This window comes from Epinephelus fuscoguttatus, linkage group LG15, assembly GCF_011397635.1.
Source record: "Epinephelus fuscoguttatus linkage group LG15, E.fuscoguttatus.final_Chr_v1".
Classification (NCBI taxonomy): domain Eukaryota; kingdom Metazoa; phylum Chordata; class Actinopteri; order Perciformes; family Serranidae; genus Epinephelus; species Epinephelus fuscoguttatus.
In genome coordinates this window covers 20,614,846-20,639,708 of record NC_064766.1, presented here as the reverse complement: position 1 = coordinate 20,639,708, position 24,863 = coordinate 20,614,846, and the positions used below count along the sequence as shown (strand labels likewise).

Sequence of the window (24,863 nt, the reverse complement as noted above, 5' to 3'; positions counted from 1 at the left end):
TAAAACCCTTAAAGGTCCCCCACAGTGGGGAATTTCACAGCAGCCGCCCACCTGCTGTGTTTCGGTGGAGGTGGCTGTCGAATGTGTCAACTCCGGATTATATACATCACACAGGGGAACGCTGAAGCTTTCCATCCTGCAGCTCCACTGTATCCTCAGTGTCCTGCGCCTTACATAATATTCACACTACGCTGTCACGCCATGTTACTGCCTACTGCCTGTCAGAGTAGTGAAAAATAATGACTGCACTGATGTGTTGTTGGGAGTGTGTACTAGTGTGTGTGTTTGTGTGTGTGCATTTGTGTTGGTGCTCCAGCTGAAGTTTTGTTTTGGTCAAGGACACAATTCTTTGCTGTCCACAAAAATGAAGAGAAGCCAGCTGATTGGTTACTTCACAGCTCATTACAAAATACACACACACATATGAATACACAAAAGCACACCCACAAAAGTACACAACTTTACAAGGTCACAGCCGAGGTGGATGTTTCTTTTAGACAGTTTTTGGCTGGTTTCAAAGCGTCCCTCTGAAACCAGACAAACCTTTTAGACCTAACAACCCTGAGCTTCATTTATCAAACAATGTGTGAATGTATTCAAGGGTGCATATGTGTAGAATAATAACAGCATCTCTGTTCCTTTTTTTCTCCTTTGTGTCAGTGGGTGTGTTCTTTTTTGTGAACAAAAAATCTTGGACCAGCATTTAATCATCATGCAAAGTCTCACATTGACAGATGATGAGATGGAGAGCCGGCCCACCCTCAGGGAGTGTTTTATGAGACTTTCAAAGAGGGTTTTTTTGAAAGCAGGCAGAAAAGTTAACAGGGAGAGATACAACGGCGTAGGAAAAGATCCAGATTTCAAAGAGGCTCTGATGATATTTTACATGAGCAAACATGCTCTGATCAACTTATGTTTGAGAAGCCAGAAAACTGCTTCCATTTTGTCTGAGGATAATTTACTTGATCGGCAACATTTGACGACTGGAGATCCTCAAAGTGTCACGATCAAGTTGACCATCACCTCCCATACTAACTAGTGGGTACAGAGACATCAGATTGCACTTACATGACATAGATACTGTAAAACTTAAATTAAAAGTCTGACCTCAATTAAACGCCCAGCCCCTTTTACTAGCCAAGTGTGGCTACACATTTTGACAAATAAAGGCCTGTCTCAATTAGAAGCCTGGTCTGGTTTCCAAGCAGTTCATTTTATAGAAGTTCTTTGGATGTATAAAATGGCTACATACAGATATAAATATTTCAACTTGGATATGCTACATATTGTTAGCTCAGTTAGATTCTCCACCATTCAATTATTCTGTGCATTTTACTGGAATCATGAGCACCAAAGAAAACTGGAATTTATTCAGATTTGCCAACATAACAAAAAAAAACAAGCGGAGACCTCCCGCCATAAATTCAGAATATGTGTCCATTCGTTAATTACCCAGTAAGTTACTCATATTCGTTCAGTTGCGATCAAAAGGGTTTTTCACAAAAATTAATCCAAGTCATGGTTGGCATGGTGGTTTAGTGGTTAGCACTGTCACCTCACAGCAAGAGGGTTTCCTGGTTCAAACCCAGGAGGGAGCCCTTCTGTGCAGAGTTTGCATGTTTTCCCCATGTCATCGTGGATTTTCTCCCACAGTCCAAAGACATGCATTTTAATTGGTGACTCTAAATTGTCTGTAAGTGTGAATGTGAGTGTGAATGGTTGTCTGTCTCTATGTGTCAGCCCTGTGATAGTCTGGCGACTTGTCCAAGAGGATAAGCGGTTATGGAAATGAATGAATGAATAGTCCAAGTCATGAACATTGTTTTAACAGAAAAAAGTGGTGTTGTGTCGGTATGCCAGGTGCCACAATCCTCTCCAATGCCCTGTTTGTCGGAGCTAGATCGAATAAATGATTTAGATTTAATATGTTATTCAAAGCCTAATTTTTATACAAGTAATACTTAAACTGGTTCAAATAAACAATTTGATTGTATTTCCCATCTTTGCTGAGCAACAGGATTGTGTAAAAGGAATTAAATTAAAGGCCTGTCTCGTATAAACCCCTGTCCCAAATATAGGCCTGTTGAGTTCAGTGATTTAGGCAATTAGTAGCCCAGGCTACTAATTGAAGTTTTACGGTGGTTAATATTCGTACAATACAATTAGCACAATGCATTGTTAAAGATTCAACCAGTGTTTACCAATCTTTTTGGCTTGTGACCCCTTACAATTGGTTAGTATCCACTTGGAGCCCCTTGTCACATTTCAGCTTTTTTCCCAAAGAGATATTTCGCCTTCTCACATGGTGTCACTTGAATGCACTGGACAAAAATATAATGCAAAATTTTAAATTCAAGATGTTAAGACTTTTAATGAACACAAAATACTTATTTCTCTCAAAGTTTGTAACACATAAAATCTGTGTTCGTGACCACTTCTCCTTTTCCAAGATACCAAGATGCTGATTAAACAGTATTGATGGTGTGTCTTTGGTTGGCATTCTGAACAATGGATTTCACATGACTAGGGCTACAAAAATGCATATTTTGGTCCTAAGAGATATATCCATGAAGAGAACATTCTTCCAGACACCATCAACTGTGAGCAGTTGCCAACTCTAGTCAGTTACGACGATGGACTGCTGTCAGGTGAAGGCCCCAGTGAAGACGATGAGCATGCAGACGAGCTTCCTTGAGATGGTTTGTGCAGAAATTCTTTGGTTGTGCAAACCAGTTGTTGCATCTGTTGTGCAGGTGGCTGGTCTCAGATGATGTTGCAGGTGAAGATGCTGGATGTGGAGGCCCTGAGCTGGTGTGGCTACATGTGGTCTGCCAGTTTGATGTACCGCCACAGTCATGGAAATATCACTGGAGATCGCCTATTGAAGTGATTGAAAGTTTAGTTCAAGGGCAACAGTTCTGGTCGACATTCCTGTAGTGAGAATGCCAATGGCACTTCTGTGGCATCGTGTCACGTGATCAAACTGCACATTTCTTATTGTGACAACCCAAAGGCACACCTGCGTAGTAACGATGCTGTTTGAATCAGCATCTTGATATGTCACACCTGTCAGGTGGATGGATTTTCTTGGCAAAGGAAAGTGCTTAGTACCATGAATTTTGATCTGCACTAAAATATCTTGAACTTGAATCTCAACATATAAACATAACATGTTGAGATTCATACTGAAACAGATGAAGAAGAAGGGATTCAAATTTCTAGCCACAGTCGAGCCGTACACATTCGACCTCTGCAGGGCAATGGGCACAAAGAAGATTATTTTAAAGATGCAGAACTGTGAATAATGTATAACTAAGCTCACTGCACTGAAAAGCTGAGGAAGAGGAGGAGAGGTCTGGCATGCTCACTCTCTCACCCTCACATTATTTGCACCATAATAAATCTCTCAATTATGCAAATGCATGCATGCTGCACGCGCAGACACACTGACAAAGGCAGCCATCTATGCATGTGCAAAGTCAGCAAAGTCACTGAGACATGAGAGGAGGAAAGAAAAAGGGGAAGCAAAGATGTGTTATTTAGTTGGGATGAATTTATTTATGGGAGGGTTGTTTTTATGGAGTTTGGGTTTCGCCTCTTAATGCGTTGATGTGCTTTTGATGGCATGGGGCTACATTCTGGGTTATTTACATATTGCTGGTTTGTAAAGAAGAAGAGAGGAGAAAAATGAAAGGTGACGGGGAAAGGAGTAGAAGAGGAAGGTGAAAAGAAACGAGCTGTGAAGAGAAAAGTGTTGAGGAGAAGTAGAGAGGTGAAAAGAACAGAGGAGCGAAGAGATGAGCTGACAAAAGAGATCGGGGAGAAAGAGTTAGACCAACAAACCAATACAGCCTAGCAAAGCCTAAAATACTGGAGGCAGAATAAAACTGCTAGCACAGGTGGCTCTATCCAAAGTTCAAAAATATGCCTACCATCACCTTTAAAGCTGAATGATTAGAATGATTTCTTACTGAGAGCTAGATGAGAAGATAGATATCACTCTCATGCCTGTACCGTAAAAGTCCAGAAGCAGGGGGGAACTAGCTACTCTGGCACTGTTTCAAGTTCAAAACTTGTCCTACCCACACCTCTAAAGCTCAGTAAGTCCTCCAATCTAACGACCATGACATACATCATTCGTTCCTACACTCTAATACTACCCATCGGAGCATTTCCTAAATTAGCCTCCCTACTAGTGGCAGGAGATCAACTCATTCTCATACCTAAACGACGGAGCAGCTTGTTTGCCAACAACTTCCAAAACTACATATGACCATTAACAGTCATGTTTTTAAACAGGTGGTTAAGGTGGTGAGGTTTGGTCAACAAAGGTACTTAAGGTTTAGGAAGCGAGCTAATTGTGAGCTAGTTCAGGCAGTCAACTCAAGCTGCACTAATTCATATACACATGTCATACAAAACACACCCTCCCAATTTGGAGGCCTTTTTAAGCTGCAAAATCTTCCCAGCTCTCCCTTTGTCTATGCCGGTGCTGCCCTGCATCGGTACTGCTGCTTGCTCTCTCTGTTGGGACCATCTATGAAGTACAACACTGTGGCTCAAGAGGTAGAGCATGTCATCCGCTACTCAGAAGATCAGCCAACCCGGATTCAGTCTGAGGTCGATGAAATATGGCACTTGGGCAATGACTTACAGCGTCAGACAGCGACGAACAAAGCTGTCCTTTCACGTCGGATTGATATGCGGCCGGTCACCATTATATTTTAATGGTGCTCTGCGGCGGCAGGGGGAAATGCGGCAGGACAAGAATGCAGGTCATGGCGACGAAAGTCCTAGTGGGGCGGTTTGGCGTGGTACATGTAGGGGATAGGTCCAACAAACACGACTTTCACCCTGGAGAGCGGTGTTTGCATCCTGCAAGACCATAAGGCCAAACCCTGTTCTTTTTTCCTAAACCTAACCACGTGCTTTGTTGCCTAAACCCAACCATGTGCATTAGAGAAAAAAATGGCAATTTGTGGTGTTATACCGACGCAGTGCGTTAATTTTGAAAGGGATTATGTAAACAGTAAATCTCCTGCAAAAAAAGGAAGTGTATTTTGAAAGATGACAATGCATGTAACAGGCATAACTTGGCACAGCGTCTCAGAATGTCAACAACCAACACACCCAGGGTACCTTGCACGTCATATCTGGGCATGGAGAATCCAAGGGCTCTAGTTTCGCAGACCGGGCGAGGCGGAGCCGCAGTGCACCTGCGCTTCGCCAACTGGGTGTGGCCAGGCGGATTTTGCAAGTTTGGCACACCGTGCACCTGGCGTAGCGACTCCTCTTTCCCGCCTCTGTCCCCCCTACCTGCGCAAGTCAGAAAGAGGGAGGAGAGAAGGAGTGGAGTGGGTTTTACACACATCACACCAATCAAATGAGCCCCTCTCCTCGCCCTTAAATGCGCCGCGCAAAGGCGTAATGAGAGTTTACTCAATTCGCCATGGCAGAAGAGAGCAGCAGCGTCAGACGGCCAAACTTCTCCCAGGAGGAAACTGATGTTTTGGTCCAGGAGGTCCAAGCTGGCAGTGTCCAAATATACGGAACTGCGAGCAGACCTCCACGGGCTGATGATGCAAAGGTAGCCTGGGAGGAGGTCACCACAATCGTAAATCAATGTTGCGTTTCTCTCGTGCGCGCGCTCTCTCTTTCTCTCTCACAGTCTCACTCTGTTTCTTTTCTTTTGACTTTTCTAAGATGACAGATGCTGAATATATACTCCCTATCTGATGCTGTGGCTGTTTGTGGTTGGCTGAGAGGGATGTGCACTCATTAGTTTGCAGCTGTTTAATCAAATCAGGTTGGGTTTCCATTACGCGTGCCAAACGGTGCCAGTCCCCTTTGATCTGACATCAGATGTGACGGGACAGTCGATATAGAGATACATTTATGTGCTGATTGCAGATAGTTGCATTGAATAATGTCTTCTTTTTTTTTTTTGCATCGTTAATGTGCCTGATATTCTGGAAACCTGCCTGTGAAGTTTTGGTGACGTGTGCGCACTGTCCGCCGGTCAGCCAAACTTCGGCTTACACCGGCTGCGCTCCGCCTGCGCTGACAGTAGACCTGGTTTCAGCTGGCGAGCTGTTAGCGCACCTTCGGCGAAGCCTTTTGGCACGAAACTGTCACTGCGCCAAGCTGGATCTGTCGACACCTCCCCCTGCTGTGCCGCCAAACCCATCTCAGCGCACCTTGGTCTGCCAAACTACCAAACTGAGCGCGCCTTGGGTTGCCCTGCTCGAAACTAGCTCTGTGTGGGTTTCGCCACCCTGCGCTGCACCAGGAAATTGGAGCCCCAAAATGTCAATATGTGATGACGTCAGAGTGAGAATGTGTTAGATCAGCGGTTCGATCCTTGACCCCTCCAGTCTGCATGTCAAAGTCTCCTTGGGCAAGATATTGAACCGCAAATTGCTCATGATGGCTGTGTGGTGTGTAAGTGTGTGTGAATGCAGCAGGTGGCACCTTGTACGGTAGCCTTGGCCACCAGTGTGTGAATGTATCTGTGAATAGATGAATGTGACTCTAATGTAAAAGTACTCTCAGTGATCTGAAGACTAGAGAGGTGCTAAGGGCATTTTTATTGGAAAAAACATTAAATAAATTCACTCTTACACAGCGCAGTGTGCCCAAATATTCAATAACTCAATAACTCTTAGAAAATCTTTTTTTTAAGTGTCCAATGTTCTAAAAAAAAATCAAAGAGTTCAGCTGTTGGTGATTAATTTAGTTGTAACTGTCAACATTCAAAAATTATTCTGCGGCACTTACACCGCTACACAAGCACAGTCAAGTGTCTCTAATTTCTTTCTACACCATACAGGTGTTAAAAAATTGAATGTGTGTGTTCAGGGATTCATGCACCTGAGATGGAGGGAGAACAATATGAAGCGATGAAGGTTGGGGTAGTATCAGCAAGCACTTCAATCGTTTTTCACTGCTACGTAAAAGTTAAACACTTCTTTTCCTTTTATTAATGAATTGAAAAGAGTAACATTTACCTGCAGAGAGATGTTTCTCTTTCATGAATGAACTCACCCTGCTAACCCTAAAATATTTTCATTATTTTGAGTTTCAAATACAGTTGCTTGTTTCTTCCACTGTGTCATTGCCAAGAAATGCTGAATCCCTGACATCTCACATCAGCACAAAGTACCAGAGACAAATTTTCAGTATACTCCACAGGTGGAAAAGGGGAACAAAAAAGATGAAATAGAAGGAAATGAAGAGATGAGAAGCAGGAAAGGGAAATGAAGATGTGAAAAGAAGAGAGGAGAGTAAAGATGGAGGCAAGGAGGTCAGAGACGAGGAGGCGTTGGAAGTGTAGAGTGGACGAGCAGTTGTTGAGGAGCAATATCAGGCATGGATGCTTTTTAAGACAGAGAGACTGCACGAATCAGAGCATTGCGACAAATAAGAATTCAGTACACACATAGACAATCCTTTATATCATTGCAGGTATGAATATCAATGCTTCTGTCAACCTCTGGGTTTAACTCAGGCTTTATGTGGAACAGATCTGTTATTTGTGCTGCCCACACTCCATTTGTTGTAGCATTAGATATAAATCTCTGTGCAGATTTGCCCTTGTATTGCATCTTAGTGGCAATACAACGTTACCGTATGTCTCTGAGTTGTGATCTCATGCTTTGTTTAAACTGAAACACACTGTAAATCTGTGTTTTATTGCCCAGGTGGTGTCCGCACAAGTTCACAACTCCTAAAGTTGAACAGTGTGTTTCTCTTGGTATTATAAATGTCTCTGATCAGTTGTTCTTTCTTCTTTGTTGTGGGGATTTTTCAGTAAGAGCCAGAGGCAGCCTCTGTTTTTGTTCATTTGGATGTGTGCAACACTGTTTGCAATGTGCTGTGTTTGTGTTGCAATTACCGTATGATATTCACACTTGAGGGCAAACTCATCCCCGAGAGCCCCGTGTGAAGAGATGCAGTGTGTGCTTGAACACCATGAGCAGCTGTAGAAGTCAAAGAAGCATTTCTTGGTGTTTGATGGTAGAGTTTTTAAGCATTTGCAAAGTCTGTTCAGGTGTACTGTCAACTTACTTACAGCATTAACCTGTTCTTAAAGTCCCCGTGAAACAGAAGTTAGAGCATCTTTAGCTTCTGCACTGTGATATATTTCCCAGTAAACGAGCTCAAGAGTATTTTAGCAGTCTACAGCTACATGAGGGATTTAAATCAAATCTTTCACATTTGTTTGGACTGCTAAAAAGTGAGTGGGCTTAAAGTTTAGCATGATACGCAGCAGCAGTGGAGTCTGCTGCTGAGCAGACTGCTGGCTCCACATACACCTCCCTCACCATTAGATCAGAAGGATGAGGATGAGAGATAAATGAATTAAACCTCCACCACATTGTTTTGGAAAAGAAAAGAAAGGATTTCAAATACATACGTCCTCCTGCCTCTCTCCGTATTGCTCTGCTTCAACCCACACACCCATATAAGCGGTGTGGCTAGCCAGTCGCCCAAAGTTTCATTTGGTTGGATGAACTTTTGTTAACGCCCCTGAGCGCAGGATGAATCATCAAATATTTGAATCCATTTCACCTGTTTTTACAGACAAAGAGAAAACAGGGAGTTTGATGTAAAATGCTCATACTTACTTTTTTGACATAGATTTGGTATATGACAAGAGATAAATGCCCAATTGATACAAAGACACTGGATTAAAACTGGAAAAATGTATTTTCCATATCATGATAAGATACTTTTTCTATACTCAACACAAGAACACAGTTAGCCAAAAAGTTACATTTTCTGCTGACTCAGTCTTTCTTTCAGAACACTAGCATGTCTATCTAAGGAACATCTGGTCAGTCACAAGAAAATTAGCATAGTGTTAGTCCAGGCAGGACAAAATGTCAAGCTCAGCTCACGTCCTAGCTACATCAGCTGATCTTAAACAGTCCAATCAACTGATGGAGCAGCTGATTGATGGAAGGGAGTCAGCTGATAGATCACAAGATTCCTTTCTATACAACCAATTGGTGCATCTGATTCAGGGGCCCTATTTATTCTGCTCTGGCCTGCCTACTGTTGCTGCTTCCTCTGTAAGCCGCTTTGCAATCTGCCTCCACCCCAGCTCCTCCTTTTCATGCTGTGTCTGACTTATCAGTGTCATTTGTGTTTGTCATTGATGCTGCTCTGTTCTGTTCCCAGGGGGGTCTTTGCTGCTGCTCTCCCTATCTTAGGCTTTCCATGTAGGCACATGGAAGGGCAGACAGGTGTGCTCTCTCTGCCTCAGGCTTTTTTCATAGGCACGTGGAAGGGCAGAGAGGCCTCAGAACAGATCCAAATATGATACTGCAAATGAAAATAAAGTTTTCTTTGACTAAAGTGTTCATGACTGAACTACCTTACTTTTCATGTTTTACCTCTGTGGTAAACAAAATGACATCTGTTGTGTTTTTATAATAAATTTGTTTTCACTGTAAACCACTCTGCAGTTTTGGTCAAATGTCGAATCTGTGCATTTATGGCAACATACTGTCTAAAAGTGAAGGCGTCATCTTTACTCTACAGAACATACAAAGAAAAGTTAGAGACAGAATTGCTGCAGTAGAAGCGTTATTAGCAACATGAAACTGTCTCCATTGACAACAGCCCTCTCCTGTGAACACCACCACACACTTACTCCTCTCCCCCTACCTCTCCTTCTCTCTTGTCCTGGTCCAGCTACTCCTCTCCCTGGTTCTCTTCGTCTCCCTTGTCCAGACATTATGTTTTCTCTGATTCCTCCTCTGTTTTTTTCTGTATCTAATTGCCCAAAATCAGCCCAAAAAGGCCCTTTTTTACTGTTTATGTCTCTGTAGTTGAAAGAACTACAACACCTGCTTATGTCTCAGATTGAGCATTGGTCTCTTTAATGCAACTTAAATCAGCTGTTTCAATATAGCATTCGAGCTGCTGTTGTTTTAGAAGTACCGTTGAGGCTTATACTGTATTTAAGGTTTTAAACAAGGTTTTCATATCTTGAATGCTGTGTGCAAGTATTTGTAAAATGACACAAGAAAGATCCATTTAATTGCATATACTGTCACAACACTATGAATTGTGTTAATGGTACGGTCCACAACATACGGGTTGTGTTATTTGTATTTAGAGGTTGAAAATGCGACAACAGATTGGACAAATGGATGTTCACAGTTGAAAATACAAGTTGGAAATCATTTTTCAGGCAGAAATTGAAACATTTTCTGGTTTCAGGTTATGAATTTTCACAGTTTGCAGCCTTTGTTGTATTTTATATGACAGTAAATTCATCTTTTTTTCTCCATGGACTGTTTATTTATAAATTAATTGAAAAAATAATTGAAAAACCTTGCCACCTTGGGCTACGGGAACAAGTGGTTGCCATTTTTCTCTCTTTTGTGACATTGTATGCACTGAATTAATAATTGATTAAAAAAATACATACTAAAAATGATGAAAATAATAGTTCATTCCAGCCCTAATTCACTCTTCATCAAACCTCAAGGTGAACTCCCTCTCCTCAGTTTGTTGTTATTTTTCTCTCATTATGCTGCCTTTCTTTCATCTCTCCCTCTTTGTGTTTGCTTGTCTTTCTCTCTCTAACATGTATTGTCTCTGTGTGTGTTGCAGGATCACTCTGAACGGGATGAAGGTGTCCAGGCCAGACGTTCGCATCGGCCGCTACAGAATGATTAAACACGAGAGAGACAAACACAACGAGCCCAACCCACAGAGGTACTGCATCATTGTCCAAACTCGTTCTGCGGCTCCACATTTGGATCGATCGTGCTGCTTTTGTCTCGTAGCTACATTGTTCAGATGTTTCTTCCAACTTTTTCATCTCCATTTGAGAGAATTATGAATATGTGGTGCTGCAAAGGGCACGCTATCAATAACATGTCCTTATAATTAGAGCTAGCTGTGGAGGACTGTACTGAAACATGAGCAACACAGGCAACATAAAACCAGCAGAGTCCTCTGTCCTTCATCGTCCGCATTACCTGCTCTCGTATTGTCCAGTTTTAATGGAATTACATGCTAAAGATATTTGAACTTTTAACCAGTGATGGTCAAATGAGAAACCTTTGATTTTTTTTATTTATTTATTTATTTTAGCAATTCCTTGTTCACACTCACACTGTGCACACTCACACCTGAGAGCTGCCCACTGTTAGGCCAGTGCTCCTGCTGTTGGCCGCTGAGCAGCTCCTCATAAGAAACTGCAGGAGAAATAACAATGTAGTAGAATATAATTAACTATTTCAAAGTGTATTATTATAGACCCATTTTGCCTACCGCGTGAATAGCTGGTGAGATTGATATGCTTAGGCCAGGGGGATTTTTATAAATACAGATGTCATCAGTCAAATTCTCCCTAATTCTCCTCCTTTAAACAGTTAATTGTTCAGTTATCACTTCTGTAAATGTTATTTCCCACGTTCCATTGACTTTCACACAATGTAACAAATGTAAATATGCTTTGTCTGGTGGAAAAAATACTGAATCCTATATGTAATTTAATTTTTGTTGACATGAATACAGTAAAAAAATATAAAAACTATAGTAAAAAAACAAAGTATATTGAGTCAGAAATACTGGAAATATACTAAAAAATAGCCACCATGTGTATTTCTTGGACTATATTAATATCTCAGGCTGTTCAGACGATAGAAATAGAATGTAGAATAGACATCCGCGTAGTAATCAAAATGGCAGGATGCTCAGAGTGGCAGCCATTTTTATGTATACTGGTGCCATTGCAAAGAACTTTGACCACTGGCTAACCTCCATGAACCGACAGCACCTGCAGCACTTCCCAAACTCACTAAGTTGAGGTCTTGCAGTACGACCAAACGAGTGGTGGAGTAGTACAAAGCATTGGCATTGTCTGCTGAGCATTAACAAGTCACAAACAAGAAAAAAATGCCAGCCTAACTGTACGGAGGTCAAAACGGTGTTCTCAATCTAGTGATTGTGACACACGTAACAGCTCGACTGACGTGTGATGTCAAAATATATGTATCATGGTTGACCTTGACGAAGACCTGAGGGCCGAAACGTAATCTAAATAAAAGAGCAATGCATATGGAGCCAGAGTGTGCGGCACCTGTTTCCTACTTTCAAATCCACTGACAGTGATCAGCACCTCAGTACAACCCGTGGTGTGTTACGTTTCTATATCACATAGAGCTCCAAGATGTCCACTTCACAGTCAACAGAACTGTTAAATCCTGGCCAGATACACCTAGGATCATTTGAATTCAGCCAACACCAAAGACAAGGTGTTATCTGCAGTGAATCACTGCTTCAGTCTGGAGAAGCGTCTGAACTGTTGAACCTTTGCAGACATAAGGTGTGAGTGTTGATCTTAAAGAAGCCCTGAGGGCCGAAACGTCATCTCAATAAAAGAGAAATGCATATGGAGCCTGAGTGTGCGACACTCGTCAAATGACCATAGCGTTCTACTCACATTCTATTTCTTCAACTCAAACCCTCAAACTAACAGAGGGCCTCAATGAGTGCGTTTACATAGACGTGAATAACCTGTTGATGAGGCTCATCGCAGTTATGATCGTATTAAGGATAATAACCAGGTTACTGATGACCGCAGTATGTTTGCACAGGCACTGTGATGTTTCTAAAAACAAACGGACAACGGGGGATGAGACGACAGGAAATATTAAACACTACACTACGTTTACTACCACTTAAACTTAACTGCTGATTTCTTCTCAGCTCTGTTTACAACAGCTGTCTGCTCTGAGTATTTCTGCGTATTGCTCTTTCTCTCAACTGCACACACACACGCACACGCACACACACACACATGCACATGCTACCCAGGCCCTAGTTACTCACCCGTACTCACCAGCAGCTACACCACTCTCTGCACCAGTGCCATCCTGTCAGCGTCGCTGCGTAAGAAGACAAAACTTTCACTGCTGCCATTTTTTGTATCTCGGTTGCATGATGTGGCTGAAGTCACACCTGCGCAGGTAGTCAGCTGCTCTCAATAACCAGGATAAGGTGTATACATGTTACATTGTCCTGCTTTCTTTCAGAGTACTGTTCAGGTTTCTCATAAATGGGAAAAGGTCTTATCCAGGTTTCTGAAAAAGGCATATGGTGTTACATGCCCAGACACATCAACAAGATACTCAGTCTTCTGAATGGTAGCTGCAGCCCTTAATATACTGATTGTCTTACCACAAAAAAACTACCGCTACTGCTGCTGCTATTTATCCAAGCAAGACAAAGAAAATGGGAGCAAAATACCAGAAAAAAAGCAATGAAACTGGTCTTATAGTAAATCATGTATTTTTTATGTTTGAGGGAGAGCAGAGAAAACCCTGCAGAGAGACAAAGAGAAACATTTTCCTATAACTGATAAAACATTTCACTCATCACAGGATGTTAAAAGATGCATGAGGACATGTTAAATAAATAAAAATGCACGCATTTAAAGATGTCATAGTCATTTCCTGCCTTCATAGCATTTATTAAAACTCAGTTTCTGCTAATGGGCAAGTTACATAAATAGTGACACCACTGAATGCGTACTGTAGTCTGAGTGAAAGTATCAGATGACTGGGCAAAATGTAAATAAAAGCAATCCTCTGAAGACCACAACATGGCCTTTTCTGGTCACTGAAAGATTGGAAGATTTTAAAATGCCAAGGACAAAACATTTTCAATAAACTAAAAATTGCTTTTCAGAGATACAGCCCAGGGGCTTAAATGTTGCTCTTTTGGCTACACCCATTTAAATTGCTTTTCAGACAAATGTGTAAAAATGCTTCCCGTATAAATGTGTTATTTTATGGTTTGATGAATGAGACCCAATATGCAGAGATGAGCCCTTCTAGACACATTAATCACCAGGAGTATAGCACCTCACATTAAGCTGCTTAAACGTGGATTATCACTGTTTATTCTCCTCTAAGAGGCCCCCGTTTTCATGCCTGGATAGACCAGCCAGCGATGCCTCACAACACAAAAATCGATAGCTGCTGCAGCTGGGGCAGAATGAAGATACAGTGAACCCTGTTCCCTCCTCCAGTATTATTTTAGTTTGATCTCGTGTGGCATTATTATATCAAAGCGTTTTGACAGGACTGCGTCAAGGTTCACAGTTGAGGTCCAGTTTAGCTGCGGCTCCTAAATTGGTTTATAAGAAGATTAGAAAAAGAGAGTCATGTGTGAAAGAGCAGTGACAGCCAAACAAACTGTGACATGCTTCATTTGAATTTTGCATATGGACGCTGAACACTAAGATATTTGGGTCCAAACAGTATACAAGAAAGTATAATCCATGAGTAAAAACGAGTATGTTTTATGAAGTGTCCCATTTAGTTTGAACGTTACACAAAGTCTAGTGAGAGAAAAAGTATCCGATTTTGTAAACCTGTAAAAAGCATTTTTTTTCTTTTGTTATTAACTTCACACGTTCATTTCAATTATAAAAAGCAATCAAATCACGCTTAATGGCTTTACATAACTGTGTTTATCGCTCCGTGTCTAACCCTCATTCACCTGCCTGTGAACTCCTGCAGAGGCACATTCATATTCATTCATTCAGATACAGTGTTAGTGTAATGAACGCCTGACTTGACACTTAAAACGCATTGCTCAGCCATGCATTTATGATATGAAGAGCTTGATCCCGACATGATAATTACAGATGTAAGAAATTAAAGCTTTTTGATGGTAATGCTAATGGATATTGTAAAAAGCAGCTAACGACTTATTTGTGTGAAAAGATGATAAAACAAGATGTGTTTGGTTGCTAAGAAGCAGAGAGAATGTCGCTCTAATCCTGGCCTTACATTCGTACCTTTTACTGACTGCACTTTGATGTGATCACATATAGTTGTGCTCTAACAGTTAAAATCCTCCCCTCACACAGGTGTGGGAGGAAGGAAAATGAGCCCAAAGTAGAGGCTGTGACTGAAAAGAAATGAAAGGTCTTTTTCTACCTGCAACAAGCATCTGCTGATTGTAAGGGGGATCTCTTTATATGGTGTCAGACACCTTCAAAGGCAGTTCCTTGTTCTGCTTCAGTACGAGATTATTTGCTGGCAATGCTAATGAATCCTGCAGTGATTGGCTAGCAACTCATCTAAAACATGACTGAATGACTTGAAGAGAAAAGATCCTGCTCACCTTTATTTATTAAACTTTTATTGAACTTTTATCAGTTTGATATGCCTCTTTATGTCATGAAATAACCCATGGAACCATGCTAACCAACAGACGTGTGGACTCAAGTCACACTCACATCACAAATTTGATGACTGTAGATGCGACTTGACAAAATCTAAAAGACTTGCAATTTGACTTGGACCAACGACTCATGACTTCACATGCACTTGTGCTTTTTGACTTGAAAATACTTGATACTTTACCCCAAAGTTAAAAAAAGTTTTATAAAAAGTCACCTGAAAATAAGAATAGCTGTGTTTTCATTACCTCAGAATGAGCCATTTATTGTTACTTAATGAGCTGGTCCTCGTCCACGGAGTCCGCCATGTTGCACTGCCATGTTTCTACAGTAGCCCAGAATGGACAAACCAAACGCTGGTGCTAGATAGGGCCATTCATGCTTTCACATCAGCCACAGTAGCTAGCAGCCTGTCTGCGACAAGCATTATCGAAAAAACACATTTTTAACGTGAAACTGCTTTACTTAGTGATTTTACTTTTTAAATCATCATGTCTGTTTATTTCGGAGAGGAGGAGACCTGTGTGGATAATTTGGCTCGAGGTAAAAAACCTCTTGAACGTCTGGATCTTAACTTATCAGAGAAAAAAGGTTAGCATAGACTGGCAGATGCTAGGCTAGCAGCCTGTCTCCGATGAGCCCCATAGTGTCGAATAAACAGAGCTTTGTAGCATGAAACTGCGTTATTCTGCGTTTTTACTGGTTTTAATCACCTGGTTCTTTTGTTTTGGAGAGGAGGAGACCTCTGCAAATAATTCTGCTCCTGGTGAGAACCTCTTGAACAGTGAACACTGAAGGAATTCTAACCGAGAGAAGGTTCAGCTGGTTGCAATGTGCAGCTCTCGCCACTAGATGGCACTAAATCCCTTCAAATCTTACACACTGCTCCTTTAAGGCAAGAATAAACTTACAGAATATGTCTTACAAATATGGGAAGAGAAATAAATAGACATTATTTCAGTATGAGATGAGATAAATACAATACGACAGAAATATACAGAATTTATTCTGTTGTGAACCTAGTTAATGATGCTACATGCTATGAAAATACAATGTCAGCACTACTTTTTTATAATGAAGTTCAGTTGCACTTGTTTTAACAAACTAGTTTCAACAAATTAATACAGTTTTTAAAAAGCACTCATGATTTTTGCATATGTTTATTTGTTTGTTAAGATACAGTAGCATTACATTTGGTGAAGTGAGCATTATGACTTGTTTAGGACTCAAAACTCTTGCATAAACTTGAGACTTGACTGTGACTTGCAAAATAATGTGTGTGTGTGTGTGTGTGTGTGTGTGTGTGTGTGTGTGGAGAGAGAGAAGGAGAGATTCAACGATCTCTCAGTAATTGCTTGCTGAAATGACACCAATAGAGACGGGAGCCAGCTAGGTCAGAATAGTCTAGTTGCCTTCATCAAAATCAATAAATCCGCCACTAGACTGAGAAAGTGTGTGTGTGTGTGTGTGTGTGTGTGTGTGTGTGTGTGTGTGTGTGTGTGTGTCTGCTTGATACTCAATTCCTGTTTTCCTCCTCCTCTCGCTCATCACTCTGCGCCGTCTCTCTCTCTGGTCCGTGGATCAGACTTCCTCAATAAGAGGTGACACCAACAGGGACGCTATTTATTTGGGGCCGATCCATTATTCATAACTGTAGCGAGGGGCAGAGAATAGCGGCCTATTAGTGGGCACAAACTTCATTTTTACAGCCCTTCTGGACACTCATTATAATGTGCCGGAAATTTTGGCTTAAAGGATTTTTCAGGGGGAAAAAAAATAAAAAAGAGGAAGTGGTGTTTGGACTTAAATAAAGCACGGTGGCTCAAAATAATCAGGGAGTTGTGAAATGAGGATTGGCTACCTCATGGCAGTATTCAGGCAGTGTGGGAGGAGGAGAGAGGGTTTCTCCCCATGTATCTCTCTGTGGACTGAAAATTTAAATTCATCACTTTTCATCTCCTGAGGGAAGTTTTAAATTTCTGTCAGTGCAGTTTTGAGAGCTTTTTGATTTCTCTGCTAGAGTGGTAAACCCTCGGTCTGTCAAATCATCTGATATTTTGTGTGACTGAAAAAAGATAAAAAGATAAAGAGATAAAAAAAGAGAAAATGAGGTATAAACAGGAAGAGCTTGGTTACTAGAGTAACCCCAGTTCTCTGGGAAGACAGTGAGGTATCTCACAGTAGGTCACCATGGAAGCAGTGCTTTGAGCTAAATGCTAACTGTTTACCAGATGTAATGTTTACCACCCTCACCATCTTAGATTGGTTAAGTTGGGAAAGTCATCAATTTCGATCGATATTCTGTTATACACCAAAGTATCGGATCAACTAAAATTTCGACCTAATGATGCCGCTGTTAGAGGAATCAACCTGCTTTCATTTCGTCACACCCCTCAGCGTCTGATAACGATGCACAGGGAACCCTTTAGTGTCTCTATGTGATGCACAGCTGAAACACAATTTAACACGTGGTTACTGTTGTAGAGTGGTCGCAGTGAAGTTTAGGCAACACAACTACTTCGTTAGGTTTATATAAAAAAAGAGAGCATGTTTTGGGTTAAACTATGTAGGTTTGTTACGTAAATCAGTGATTAAAACAACAGTGACTTTTGGTTTCACACGGTACATGAATTGCAGTCTTGTGGATGAAAGTCCGGTTTTGTTTGACCCATCTCCCTCCCCTCTGACTTGCCTTATGCAGACTTTCTCGCTCTTTATACTACGCCAGTTGCTTTCCTCATCAGGTACTGCTGCAGAGTGGTTACAGTGGAGTTAGTTGAAAGCTTGGTGAGTCCGTCTGAATGGTGCCTTTGGCATCAATATCACACGCTGAAGGGTGTGACAAAGCATCTGTTTTTGACGACTTGGGGATAAGAACGGCATGGAGGGAAGGTTGACTAAGTTGGTTGGCTATTATGAATTCTTAAGTAAAAGAGAAAAAGGGTGTTTAGGTTCATTTAGAAACTTAATTGCCCATGATGTTGGAAAATTGTAAGTAATAAGACAACTGTCAAAACAGTAAAACACTGGAAGAGCTTGGAGTTCAATCATATGTAGTCAAATACAGTTCAATAGGCCTGTTACAAAAAGTACAGTACGATGTGCAAATTGAGCAAGGGGTGGGGTGAGAGGGGTGGCTCTGTATTATTGACTTTATATTTAATCATCTAACTGCACTTGGAACGCATGACATCTTGTAGTCATGCAGCAGTCTAAGGCACCTTCATGAGGAAAGCAATTTACATTGTTGCTACAATGGATGGGACGGATCACTTGAGCTTTCTTTGTGGTATTCACTCCATGTCTGCCACTTAGCTCTCCTGGGACTTTTTTGAGCTTTTATTACAAATTGACAGATTTTTACAAGATGGATTTTCAATTAGAAAAATGCCTTTAACCACTTTCAAGGCATGAGCTCTTGAGGAACTCCAGATAAGGATCCGTGTTTTTCCGAGATAACTCTTTACAACTTCCTTGTCTTTTGATATGAGCTCTGTATCAGATCAGGGTATCATGAGGTCATACATTTTGAGGATAAAAATAATGCCTGCACACTTACTTCATACCATAAAAGTTTAATCGAGACATTTTGATCCCTCTTGGATCTCTGTCAGGTCAAAACGTTTGAAAAGGTGAAACCACACCTGCGGTTAAACATAATGCACACAACAGGCTAACAAGCTCTATAATGGTGCATGTGGCTCACCACCTAAAAAACAATAATACAGGCCATATTACAAAATATCAAATATACATCTAATCTATAAAACATGAAATCAAGCTCATTATCTCATATATCCGTCTACATCACCTACATTTGAAAATATTTTGCATTAAGTTGGAGGCAAAACAGAAGAAATCTTAAATACATGTACAGAATTTCAGTCTACAAGTTGGACCTCAATCCAAAGTGCCATTTATGATTTGCATAACACTTAAAATGACCGTTAAGTGCCAGGGACTAATAAATACAGCAAATGTTTATATGTGTAATCACATTTTACTGAGTGAAAGTCAACCCGAAACCACCTACATCAACAGCAACAACCTACAACAATCAATTTGTCTTTGAGAAAAAATAGTTATATTCCTCAGGCTTTAATCACACAGGCCTGTCACTCAATTACGCAGATAAACTGAGCTTCTGTTTCCGCTCCGTGTCTTCAGGTGCAGGGTTGCTTTTCTGTTTAGATTCAGATTAATGATTGAGCCTTTTGGGAGAGTTTATCTGGAGTACCTGCGTAATGTCCAGCATTTACCAAGGGAGGCGTTGTCTTGGCTGTTTGATGAATGTTTACTATCTCCTCTGCTTACACGCACACACACACACGCACATATTCACTCAAATGCACACACTCACACAGGAGTCCATTCTCTCAGCCCTTTCGGAGATGCTTGTTAGGCATAGCAATGAGATATTGGACCAGCGGAAGTAAGAAAGAGGCACATTCATCACCAGCCGCGAGTATCAGTTTGCACACATACACACACATTTTGTCTAGAAAGCGGCGCTTCATGCATTGCAAATGAATCAGTCGCTCAGTAACATTGTTAAATATTCCATTCATATGTTATCATCTTGGGACAGTGCAGATACAGGGTGTGTGGGGTGTGTTTGTCTGTGTGTGTGTTTCTGTAAAACTGTATTCACCCTGAACACGGCTTTAGATCCCTTAAAAGAATAGTTTCACATTTTGGGAAACACTCTTGGGAGTTAGATATACTTTAAATATAATGCTACCCTGAGCAGCCAAAAGAGTTGTTTATCAGGATATCTCCAGTTCTCTGGGAAGTCATTGAGGTATGTCGCAATAGGTCACTTTTCGTTCAAATAAACAAGACATTTGTGCTCTAGAGAAAGGATCCAGTGAATAACCTCCTAAGCCCTATGATAAGCTATTATGGCAAGGCTTAACTATACAGACCAGTGAGCAGTGATAACTAACATGTCTTTGGGGTCATCAGGTGGGAAGCTCCTTTCACCAGTGTTTCATCTAGTTGGTCCCACGGCACCTCCAGGAGGCTAGACAGTGATCTCTGGCGTCCCAGAGACACTCCCCTAATGCCAGGTCTCACTGCTCCCCTCCCCGCACCAACCCAACAACCTCCTTTACCTTACTTACACATGGCTTTCTCAGCCCAAACGGCACTGCCACCTTCAACAAACCCAGGCTCCATTTATGCAAACTCCAGGTAGTGACCCTGCCAATACTACCTTTCCTAGCACATTCACCATACCCTATTTCATATGCTACATATCATAACTCCAATATAAGCTAAAGTTAAAGGAGATAGAGAAGATAAACTCACAGGCTTTCTCAGCCCACTATAGGAAAGCAGGTACTTTGAGCTAAATGCTAACATCTGCATGCTAACATGCTGCTGTTTAGTAGATGTAGGGCCCTATTTAGATAGTCTAAAAAGCAAAGCGCCAGGCGTGCGGCACATGGGCGTGTCCCAGTCACTTGCTAGTTGGACAGCACGTTTTTAGACTGTGTGCCATGGCGGACAGTCTAAAAGGGTTGGACTTACTCTGTGAATTAGTCATGGGTGTGTTTTGGGCGTTTCATTCAATAAGCCAATCAGAGTGTCACCTCTCATTCCCTTTAAAAGAGGCGTGATTGGAGCGCATGGCAGAGAGCTAGTTAGATGGCGGACCTACCAACTGGAAAGAGTGAGCGTTTTACAGCTGAGGAGACAGATCTCCTAGTGCAGAAGGTGAAGGCCCGTCAGAACCAGATCTACAGGGACAGCAGACATGCACCCAAGCTCCCCGAGGTAAAGCAGGTGTGGGATCACTAATACAAGAAAGATCTTACTAAATATCTGTGGAATATTATTCAAACCTGTTATCATCATATAACAGAGCACAGCTGTCAGGACTGCTGCGGAGCTTCCCAAGGTGCTGATCCTGCAGTTAGGACCTGTTCAGCGTTTTCTCCCCCGCCCACGTTTAATTGATTTCACATTTGTCTCCTAGAGCTGTGTTTTGCCTCTTATTTACACTCAGATAACAATATAATAATATAATATAATGTAGCCTAGTATAACATGTTAAAATAAATGCAATGTGTGGGCTTTGATTGGTCAGATAATTTCACAATTTCATTTGTCATTATTACAAATTATGATGATCATTATTACTGTGATTAGATCATTCTGATTAATGACTGACCATTAAGACGTGTTTCTGATAAATATTTTAGTGTGCACAATAATTAACCTTTCACATTGTAATCATATTTTTATTTGTTATCTTTTGCATATGTGTGGCTGCTCCGTGTGTGTCTGAGCAGAGTGCACGCGCGTTGTGCACCCTCCTAGAGACGCATATTACTAACTTGTTTAACAGTGAAATACTGCGCAGTTGACTTTAGACCAGGTTTTTGTTGGTCACTGGCGCATTTGCTTTTTACGCCATCTAACTAGCAACGCGCCATGACTGCGTCTGAACACTCCTCATTTTCAGACCAACACACCCAGAGAAGCGCAAGTTCATTTGCTAGTTAGACGACAAGGGCGTGAAAATGACAACTGCACCTGCATCTAAATAGCAGTGACACTTGCGACATGGATTATGCGCCCTCCGCTGTCCGCTTTAGACCATCTAAATAGGGCCCGTAATGTTTACCACCCTTACCATCTTAGATTGGCATGTTAGCATAGAATTTTTTGCAGATTAGCACTAAACATGCAACATTGATGACAGCTGACGGGAAAGTCATCTGTTTTGCAGATATTTTGTCATAAACCAAAGTATTGGATCAACTAAAATTTTGACCTAATGATGCTGCTGCTAGAGGAAAAACCCGTTCTCATTTACCCCTCGGCATCTGATAGCGACGCACATGGCACCCTTTAGAGGCTCTATGTGATGCACAGCTGAAACACATTGTAACACATGGTTACTGTCATGAAGTGGTCGCAGTGAAGTTTAGGCAACAAAACAAACTAAAAGCATTTTAACATAATGCTACCCTGAGCAGCCAGTTAGCTTAGCTTAGCATAAAGAGTAGATGCAAGGGATAGGGCTGGCCTGGTGCTGCACCTCTAAAGCTCCCCAATTAACATGTTGTATCTCATTTATTTAATCCGTACAAAAGATGAACCGTATAAACAACAAGGGGTTATGTGCTGGACTATTTCTTGGTTCCTCCAGTTGTCAGGCAGTAGACTCCAGTAAGTGACTGGGCCCAGCCACAAGCCACAAACTGAGTTGACCGTATTCAAGTACAAAAAGTTTGAAAACCAATATGTTGCAGCATGCAGCAATACCAGTTATAGCCAGGTTAGCCTTTGTTGGCAATACCAGTTGATATACAGTAAATGCATTACACTGTAATGCAGCTTTCAAATAAGTTCAAAAATAGCCGCCTGCAGATGCCATAACTAGAGATATGACAAACTTACTGTCTTTGGTTTAATTGTACTCAATATTGATGATCCAGGGTTCTTTGGTTGGTTTAAGAGTTGATTGATTTTCAGGCTGTATGGAGAGTTGCAGGACGACGCTATAAACTGATTATCTTGACTGTTGCATTAAAAACAATGAAAACAGAAATCCGCAAACAAGCATTCCCCAAATAAACAGGCCTTTACAAAAAAAAAGTTCAAATCAATAGATTATTAAATAACTTCATCAAACAAACATCAAAAAAATTAACAAAATACACAGCAGATTAAGACTGTAACCCTGTGGTGTATTCACACACACGGTAGCACACCAGCCTTTAATTAAAGGCTCCCAAGATGCCAGCTCAGGTGGTGCATTAACTCAAAAACTAATAGGAAACTAGGACTTGCTAGAAATGGCTCTAACACTCTGCATTTTGAGCATACAAACACCATAGCAACATGTCCACAGATACAGGTTGGACAGGACAGTGTGTACGACTGTTGTAATGAGACGCAAATAAGACAGAGGTGCTAATAAACAGTACATTACTACAGTTTTCACTATTGCTGATGCACGGAGCAGCCATCTTGGATTTTGAGGTCAGGCTTGGTGAAGTTCCTCTGACTTATAGCCCCCAATAAAACAACTGGTGATTTATGACAGGCCACTATGACCTCTCAGGGTCATGTGACAACCTAGAATTACCGCTTGCAAGCTAATCTGTTAGCATGATCACGGCTAGCTGACCACTGTTGGCTGTGCGACCTGTCACAATGTCATCTAATAGACCACACTGACTGTGGGTTTGCCATGTTGTTTTATAAGCTTCATTTGTAAAAGAAAATTCCTACAGAACTGCTGGAAGTCTTTGTTAATAACTAGAAGCTAAGTGTGCATGATTATTCATGATGGATGTAAGGTCATATTTTGGAGGGAAGTTAGTGTCGTCTGTTTCTCTCATGATCATTGATATTTTTAGAAAGTTTGAATCCTAATTTTGTCAAAACTAAAGATGAAAGTCTAAACTAGAATTTTTTTTATTTGTTTGTGGTTTTATGCATTTCTTCACTGTTTATCTTCTTCATCGGTACAAGTAAAGTAAGTAACAAGGCTATCAAAAACTAGCCTACTGACACAGACTTGTTTGTCAGTCATGTGATCCTCACCCTGTAGCTGGTAGCGGTCCATCAGAAGTCTCCTGTGAGTTTTTGTGTGTTACTCAGTGAGCTTTAGAGGTGTTGGTGTCACCTTTGTACCGAGCCAGACCAGCTGTCTCCCCTTGTGTCCTGTCTTTGGGCTCAGCTAAGCCAACCATTTGCTCCTGGTGGTATCATATATAGCAAACAGATGTGAGAGAGGTACCAGTCTTCTTATCTAAGGTACGAAAGCGAATAATCGTGGCTCCCAAATTGTTCATCTATTCCTTTGAGACATTTCTACAATAGGGTCAGGAGGGCCAGCTCAAAATATATGACACCAGAACAAAATAACCCTCAGTAACCGGCATGAAAAGCTATTGTTGAGATCCTAAACCAGAAATGTTTTCCTATGAGACCCTCGGTGGAATTAAAATAGAGCTTTACTTAGCCCAGTTAGGACTCAGTCTGGAAATCAGGCTAATGAATATGTAAGGAGGACTGTCTTTGGCTCGCCCTCTAACTCTCTGAAATAAAAGATAAGTGAGACCAATAGCTTTGAAACGATCATACAGTCGCCTACAGATTGAGTACATGCATTTTATATCCTCGCTATGTCTGTGGGGATTAGTTTATTGCTTTTAATCTCAGCTGCTTCATAGATTCGTCTAAAGATTTCTCTTTTCTCATTCACTTTATTTTTAATATCAGTATATCTTGCCCCCTCCATCTGTCACTCTCTTTCTCAGATATGTATTTATCTCCCTGCCAGCCTATCCTCTATTTTTCTCCCCTGCCATCCAACCCTCATTTCAGTTAATACCGCCTGCTTTTCCTCCTCTCCTTCCCTTTCTTCCCTTGCACTTTTCTCTTAAACTAATTCCCCTTCTTTTTTAGATAGGAGTGCCAATCCTTGGAACCCATAATTCTATTTATATCTTATTGTATTATATTGTTCAAGGGAAGGATGCTTGACAACATTTTTCCTGCGTCCATTCATGCCAATAAAGCACTTTTTGATTTGATTTGCGGGAGACAGAAGGAGAAAGCGATGCAGAGGGAGGAGAGAGATCTTCACTAGTCAGTTCTGACAAGGCTCTGTAGACTCAGTGGT

General features: G+C 41.3%; 1 protein-coding gene across 1 annotated transcript in view; it reads left to right on the top strand.

Moving 5' to 3' along the window:
• The window catches only part of b4galt2 (UDP-Gal:betaGlcNAc beta 1,4- galactosyltransferase, polypeptide 2), a 265,209-nt gene that overhangs the window by 232,309 nt on the left and 8,037 nt on the right, over positions 1-24,863 (top strand). Inside the window, exon 7 of the mRNA XM_049598316.1 lies at positions 10,627-10,731. Coding sequence (XP_049454273.1) covers positions 10,627-10,731 — 105 coding nt within the window. The remainder of the gene's footprint in view (positions 1-10,626; positions 10,732-24,863) is intronic.